At 35.3% G+C, this 8,144-nt stretch overlaps 1 protein-coding gene across 1 annotated transcript; it reads left to right on the top strand.

Annotated features, from left to right (window-relative positions):
• Positions 1-2,183: 2,183 nt before the first annotated feature.
• Positions 2,184-7,528, top strand: LOC132623576 (internal alternative NAD(P)H-ubiquinone oxidoreductase A1, mitochondrial-like). Its single transcript, XM_060338354.1, has 9 exons — positions 2,184-2,492; positions 4,276-4,958; positions 5,276-5,489; positions 5,628-5,788; positions 5,884-5,949; positions 6,045-6,208; positions 6,297-6,411; positions 6,852-7,031; positions 7,177-7,528. Exons 2-9 carry the CDS (start codon positions 4,371-4,373, stop codon positions 7,330-7,332), a joined length of 1,644 nt encoding a protein of 547 aa, XP_060194337.1. The 5' UTR covers positions 2,184-2,492; positions 4,276-4,370; the 3' UTR covers positions 7,333-7,528.
• Positions 7,529-8,144: the final 616 nt, after the last annotated feature.

Raw genomic sequence — 8,144 nt, 5'->3', positions numbered from 1 at the left:
CCTTTCTTTTATTTCTTTTGTTTTCCCTGAGAGAGTTAGTGCTTATTAATTAATGCAATCTTTTATCTGTTAGTAGCATTACTACTTCGAAAACAAATTCATCATTATTCATGGCAGATGGAATAATAAAGAAAAATGAAGCCAAAGGAAAGAACCTGTCTTCTTTTTCTGGTAAGCATTTTTTTCCTCTTTTCCCCACTTTCGATTTTTGTATTTATGTGAATGAACATAATCAAATTTTACCTTAAAGAGCTCATTTACTTAAAAGATGACGAAACAAATAAGAGAAATAGCATGCTCAAACATAATGGAAGCACACAACACTCCTTTTGGACATTGCAATTTTATTTTTGAGAATGGAAGAGAATACAGAAGGTATTGAGTTATACTCTGATCCTTCTGTGAAGATAACTAGAGGCTGACCTCTTCTTTTGTGTTCTCATTCATTATACATTTTTTTTCTCAGAGATATACTTATTCAAGGTAAATATAAAAATATTTATTAGGAGTATAAAAATGTAATGAAACTAAAATTTGTAATAATGATTTTATATATTTACTATAATCACGTAATCCAAAGTTTATATGAAATAATAAGGTTGATATCAGTCAAAACTCGACAAATGTTAGACACACAAGATTTTATATTTGGTTGAAGAGAAGAATGGTGTTGATATCCACCTCTTAAAATTGCAAAATTTTGTACCGTAGGATATTTATGGTCTGATTTTAATTTAATTTTTATTGTGATTCAATATTGTGCAATTTTTTTTTCCTAAGGCATGAATAATTTTACTTTCACTTTACCCTTTTTGATATAGCACCGTCGTGATTACTTCCTTTTTTATTTTTACTACTCATAAGTTTTGTTTTTAAAAGGGAAAAGGATCAAATATACCCCTCTACTTTAGTTTATTAGTCAATTTTGCCCTCCGTTAGCGAAAGTAGTCAAATATACCCCTCCCATTAGTAAAGTGTGCATTTATACCCCTAAGTGGATGGAAATCCCCAAATCAATTGAAATTAACCATTTAACTTAAAAAAACCATGCCCCAACGATTGACCCGCCCCGACCCATGATTTCTATTGTGGTTCCCCTACATATGCAAACAACATGCCGATGAAATTAGCCATTTCAGTTAAATCAATAGATTAACTGGTACTGATTTTGTTAATTTGATCTTCACAATTACATTTTGATGTAGTTGAATGGAGGTGTATTTTCATTTCGCGGAAGAAATCATAAGTAAATCTGTAGATGCTTATTGTGGTGACTAAAATGAGCCTTCAAGATCTATAAAATTAGCATGTACATACTAAACTCAAGACTAAAATGTGAAGCAAAAATGCCACACAAAAGCAAAGCAACACACACAAAAAAAGAAGGTCAAATCCTGAGACCCCATATAATTTGGAATTACTGAAGACTTCCTATATCAAAATCACAGTCTGTTGATAAGTATAAAGTTTGGAGTAGACAATTTTCTGCCTCAAGTCTGTTGAAATCATGGGTCGGGTCAATTGTTGGGCATGCTTTTTTTTTTTTAGTTAAATGATTAATTTCAGCTGATTTGGGGATTTCCATCCACTTAGGGATTTAAATGCACACTTTATTAACGTGAGGGGTATATTTGACTACTTTCGCTAACGGAGGGTGAAGTTGACTAATAAACTAAAGTAGAGGGGTATATTTGACCCTTTTCCCTTTTTAAAAATATTTATTGCAAAATACCTTAACATTAGAGTGTTAAACTTGTATGTTTGGAATATCTTTTGAAGAAAGATTAAAAATAATTTAGTTCCCGCGAAAGTTATTTTGGTTGTTTTTAATATTCAAATATTAAAATGTATTTCGTGAATGATACGATAACAAGTATTGTGTGAATGATGTGATAATATTTCGCGAGCGCGCGAAGCGCGGACAAATTAACTAGTGATTTTTAAAACCTAAAAACCTAATGACGGCCATGATTAATTATCATATTCGCTAAGCAGCCCTTGTTTGACCTAAGAAAAGAAGAAATCAGAACGTGGTCGTTTTGATGGCAGAATATTCCCGTGTTGTTTACGAAATGGCAAAGAGTCAAAGAACCGCCTCTCTTTTCCTTTTGCATTTGCATGCTTTATATATACATATATATATATATATATATATATATATATATATATATTTGCATTGAGCACCCAAATGCCAAATACTACTAGTAAAGTATTTTAATTATAGCAACAGACCACTTGTATTTCTGATACCTCCATACCCTTTTTGTTTTTACATTAAGGAAAAAAAAAAAAAAAACTGCATGTGAAGCTGTAATATTGTGACCAATATTTTCTTGCGGCTCAAGGTTTTGTGCATAGAATAAAGGGTGCCTTTTTTTTTTTTCCTTTTTGAGTATAAAAGCATACTGTTAACTCCTGATATCCTGGAAAGCTGCTGAAAACAAAATCTTTGGTTTCTTCTGCGGTTCATTGTCTTCTTTAAACTCTTAAAGGTAATCTTTTTCGTTATTCTTCTGATTTTTCAGGCATTTCTTTGTATATCTATGCTTGATTTTGATTGTACATGTGTAGTTTCATCATTGTTGAAGCTTATGTTGTGACCCTCTTGAGTTTTCTGAACTCAAAATGTTTAATTAGTCATTTGCAAGGTGTTTCTGACATTCAGTTGTGAATATGATGTTACAAACAGAGCAGCCATAACAAAAATGGGATTTCTTTCCCCTTTTTTTTTTTTTGCCCCTTGTTTAAATCTGATAAAAATTCATGGTACCTGCTGATATGGTTCTTCAATGTGTTATATGTAATGGTGTTCAGATTACTTTCCATTTGGTTTTGTTTGATATTTGGTGTCTGCACCAGATAGCCCCTAATTGCCTCAACCAAAAGAAAGACAGATGGCGGCTTATGGTTCATGATGCGCGTAAAGGAGCTTCTTGATCCACGGCTGGATTCAAGATATGAACTTTATGGGTTTGGGATGTCAATGAAAACATTAACCATTGAATTACTAGGTTAAAAACTTAACATTTGGACATATTTAGTAGATTTCTAAACTCATTTTGTGTTCAGCCCATAACTTATACTGTAAATCCGCTTCCGTCTTGATCTAGCTCGAAATGTGCCTAAAGCTAACTCAACCTCAAAATGTAGCTCATGAGGGCATGATTGTCCAAGAACATAGAAGTAGATAGCAACTCATTTTCTCAAGCAACATGTGGGACACTTAACAATAATAATCTTTGTGAATAGTTAAAGATACTGTTTTTCTTTTTGTCCAGATTTGGTTGTGGAATTTTGAAAGTTCAATTATCTGTAGCAGAACTTGGTAGGCTGATGTTGACATTCTTTTTTATTTCCGTGATGTTGTCATTCTTTTCTTTGTCTGATTTTCTCAATCGACGTCTTGATTTTTGCTTTTATTTTTCTTTGTGCATAATAACTGGAATCTTCTTTTGATGATTCAAGCTAATCAATTTGTGCAACTATATATTTTCTGGAAACAAGATTGAACCTAGTCTGCCCTTACTGACTTTTAGTTGTTAACCATCTTATGGGTTAGAGAGATTGTCAGATTGATGTTGCTTACCTTTCTTGATAGATTGCTTGCATTGATGGTGATCACATTTCTTCCATTGCTAGACATGTTCTGTCATTCCAAATTCAACTTAAGTATGTAATGTTCAGAAATTTAATCCAATGGAACTTTGCTGATAGTTTGCAACATTATGTCAACCAACAGTTTGTTCTGAGGTCTGAAGTAATGAATATCAAAACCTAAAAATTTATATCAGGTAATAACATTGACCAAATGAACTTTAAATTGAAATTTGCATAGTAAGTCTGGTTGCACTCTTCATTTTCTTGTCCTTTCCTCCATCTCAAAACAAGAAGAAGCAACCTGGTTCTTGTAAAATATGTTACCAATTTTATAAGTTGGCACTAACTGGTCATATTTTTCTGGACTGAGATTGTAGTGAGTGCCAGCAAGAATCACAGAATATTGTAAATCCGGTTGTTTTATATCTGGATCCATTCTAAGAATTTTACAAGAACTCTTCACATTGAAACTGCCACCATGAACAAATGCAATTTTTGTCTTTCCTGTTTCTGCTCTGGTAATCCTAGGAACTCTCTGTCTTGCTTTTGTCTTGCCCTTGACGGATCGCATAACTTCAATGCTCATTGTCTTTACTTCTCCAAACTTCTGGGATCTTATATATAAGTGTATTGCAGCTTCCTATTGAAAGCTCACATCTACTTTCTTCCTTTTTTCAGTGCGACTTAAATATTGCATACCATCTAAAGTCCAAACAGTAATTGCCTTCATAAAAAATTCAAGAGTATCAGCTTCGGCAAGGGGTACTCTGAACATGGCATTGGTAAGGGCTGCAAGGAGTAGCTTAAGGCGTTCTGGAGGTGCAATTGGCAACTATGCAAGTGATAGAAACATATGCTATGAAGGCATTTCACCATTGAGACACCCCGCACCTGTTCTTGAAAATGCTACAGCAGGTTTCAATTCGTCATATATTCCAAGCATGCGGATGATAAATCAATTAAGTTCTGGGAACAGAGGAATGAAGTTGACCCCTCAACATCAGCTTGCACATGCACAAGCTCAAATGGTTGAGGATTCTGATTCAGAGCGTGAAAGCTCCAGCTATCCAACACTTGAAGCAACAAAAGAGGGCGAAAAGCCTAGAGTAGTTGTTCTTGGCTCTGGTTGGGCCGCTTGCAGGTTCCTCAAAGGGCTCGACACTAAGTTGTATGATGTTGTTTGTATAGCACCAAGAAATCATATGGTCTTTACACCTTTGCTTGCATCTACTTGTGTTGGAACATTGGAGTTTCGATCAGTTGCTGAACCAGTTAGCCAGATACAGAAAGCACTGTCAAAGGATCCAAATTCATATTTCTTCCTAGCATCCTGCAACAGTATTGACTCTGATAAACATGAAGTGAGTATAACAAGCTCTTCCATAATACGTCTCAATTTTAACATATAATTCCTCCTTTGATCTAACCTAATATATAGACATGATTAACCACATCCATCGAGATATTGTTGTTTAGTAAACTAGGACAGGCTCCTAGATAAATGACGTACCAATGAGAGAATTGTTCAATCAATACATTCAAGTAATAAAGGGAAAATGGACTTTGTTTATACTGCATTCAACTTGTTATTATGTTAGTCTGTGCTTTAATTTGAGAAGACACAATACTTGGAACTTCATTTGATGGGAAAATTTAACTGTTTTTGTAACTTAATCAGGTGTACTGTGAAACTGTTGACGATCATGGAGTATCTCATGAGCCTTACAGATTTAAAGTTGCATATGACAAGCTTGTCATTGCTTCTGGAGCTGAACCTTTGACCTTCGGCATAAAGGGGGTGAAGGAACATGCCTTCTTTCTCCGTGAAGTACATCATGCCCAAGAAATCAGGAAGAAACTTCTTTTGAACTTGATGCTCTCAGAAAATCCAGGTGATTCAACCATATTCCATAGTCTTATACTCTTGTCATACCGAACTTATTTGGTAGCTCTGTAGGATAATATATGACATCAAGCTTATAATAGTTAACTGAACGTGGTATAAATTTTGTACATGTGTAAAATTACAGGCATTTCAGAAGAAGAGAAAGAGCGCTTGTTGCACTGTGTTGTGATTGGAGGTGGCCCTACGGGGGTTGAATTCAGTGGGGAACTAAGTGATTTTATCATGACAGATGTACGCCAACGATACGCTCATGTCAAAAACTACATTCGTGTAACCCTCATTGAGGTAAATATTACTCCAGCTGTATATTGGTAAACCTAAAATTGCAGAGGAAATAGCATTATGTTGAGTATGGTCTACTAACATCTTTCCTTGGACAGGCTAACGAGATTTTGTCTTCATTTGATGTTGGATTGCGGGAATATGCCACAAAGCATTTGACCAAGGTAATGAATCACTCAATTGCTTTGTTGCGTTAAGAAAGAGGTTTCTTCAGTGTTTGTTGAATTTGTGAATGATTGCAAAACTTCATACATATTAGGTTGGTGTTCGCCTTGTTCGAGGTGTTGTAAAAGAAGTACATCCAGATAAAATAGTTCTCAGTGATGGAAGTGATGTTCCATATGGCCTTCTCGTATGGTCTACTGGAGTTGGTCCTTCTGAATTTGTTAAATCACTAAATATTCCCAAGTCTCCTGGTGGAAGGTACAGAGTCTTAATTTCTCCAACAATTTAGCTACTTCTTGGTTCCCTTTCATGTTTCCAACAAACTAATCTTTAAGGCATGTTACAGGGTTGGAGTCGATGAATGGTTGCGAGTTCCTTCTGTAGAAGATGTGTTTGCACTAGGAGATTGTGCTGGTTTTCTTGAACAGACTGGAAAGCCGGTGCTTCCAGCTCTTGCTCAGGTCAGTATAATTTCCTGATATGTCCTTCATTTCTCCGGGCGTGTTATTCTTATTCACCTGCATTTCTCCTGCCTTCTTTTTTCCTATAGTAATTTGCATGTTTCTTTCTTATTGATCCTGCTTAGTTTTTTGTGAATGGCATCAATTGCAACCGTTTATGAACTTACCTGAGGCCTAAAGTTTGTATGAACAATCTTAAAGTTGCATGCTGTCAAGGATTACACTGATACATGACTTTAAAGTTGACCAGTATCCTTTTCTCTACAAGAACACAAGAAGCTGTCCTGTTATCCTGTCTTAAGACATAACTAGGAGTAGAAATTTACCCCTATCCTTCTTCTTGGGTTATAAAAACCAAGTTTTCTTTGGAAACTACTACAATTGCTTGATCTTGATTGTGGATTATAAACTTTTCTCAATGCAATTTTGTTTTTGTACAGGTTGCTGAAAGGCAAGGGAAGTATCTTGTTCAAGTGTTCAACAACATTGAGAAACAGAATGGAGGCAAAGCTCTCTGTGCCAAAGACATCTCTTTAGGAGATCCATTTGTTTACAAGCATCTTGGAAGCATGGCAACTGTGGGGCGTTACAAGGCTCTCGTTGATCTCCGTCAATCTAAGGTAACATTATATATTCTTATCATTTCTGAAGTTACTGTCCCTAAAAAACCTGGATTACCCTCTGCATACAGTATCAATCAAGAAAGAGCAAGCTTGTCCTGTGTACCTTTTCATACTATGTTCTGATGTTTATTTTGTTTGTCAGAATGAGAAGGGCGTCTCGTTAGCAGGCTTCCTGAGCTGGTTTATTTGGCGCTCTGCATATCTGACTCGAGTTATCAGCTGGAGGAACAGGTTTTATGTGGCTATGAACTGGGGAACAACGTTAGTATTTGGCAGAGACAATACTAGAATAGGATAAACTAGCAAATCTAGCATGTTTCTGTTCCATTTTTTATCACTTAATAACTTACCTTAGTGCATGTAAAAATTGATTAGTGATGTTATTTCATTAAGTATTGAAAAAAGTATGGCAAAAGTATTTGAAGCTCCACAATGTTAAATGCAAGTAGAAGAGATCAATTACGAGAATATGAAGCAAAATCGCCTTTCTTTCATACCATTGTGTTTGCAATTTCTGGATTCATGAGATATCAAACTACAAGTCCTAATGAATAATAGGAGCATGTTATAAGCACAAGCCCCTTCAATTTAACTCATTTCCCGTGTATCAAGCATAATTAATTGGTAGTATGCTTAACTAAGATTAAGTGGACAATTACATCTCGAGTTACTATTCTATTTCCAAAGTATGAGGTAATGTCCGTTAAACACATCGATGTATTAGTTATTGTTGTGCAATTCACGAGTTTAATTAGGTTGTCTACATCATACCCCTTGAGGTGCGGCCGCTCTGGACCCTGCTAATGCGGGATGCTTTGTGCACCGGGTTGCTCTTTTTTAATTAGAGTGCGGAACCATATAATAGTAATCACTCACAAAGTCATTTCTGAAATCTTCCTTAGAGTGATTGTCGTCATCCCCTCTAATACGGAAATTAATTGCATGAGCTTTTCGAAACTGCTGAAGATTTCTTATCAACTAGATAAACACTTGTAGCTCTAGAATATAGGAAGGAAATCCCTAACTATTTTGATGAGGCAGGTTTGCAACTTGAAGTTGGATTGAGAGACATGTACCATATATAGTAGTAACAATAATTATATCTCAATT

This window comes from Lycium barbarum, chromosome 12, assembly GCF_019175385.1.
Source record: "Lycium barbarum isolate Lr01 chromosome 12, ASM1917538v2, whole genome shotgun sequence".
In the NCBI taxonomy this organism is placed as follows: domain Eukaryota; kingdom Viridiplantae; phylum Streptophyta; class Magnoliopsida; order Solanales; family Solanaceae; genus Lycium; species Lycium barbarum.
This window is presented reverse-complemented; position numbering and strand designations above follow the sequence as displayed.

Coding starts and splice junctions, on each gene's coding strand:
- LOC132623576 (XM_060338354.1), top strand. CDS start 4,371: ATGGCATTGGTAAGGGCTGCAAGGAGTAGCTTAAGGCGTTCTGGAGGT. Junction 4,959..5,275: donor TTGACTCTGATAAACATGAA/GTGAGTATAACA, acceptor TAACTTAATCAG/GTGTACTGTGAAACTGTTGA. Junction 7,032..7,176: donor TTGATCTCCGTCAATCTAAG/GTAACATTATAT, acceptor TTTGTTTGTCAG/AATGAGAAGGGCGTCTCGTT.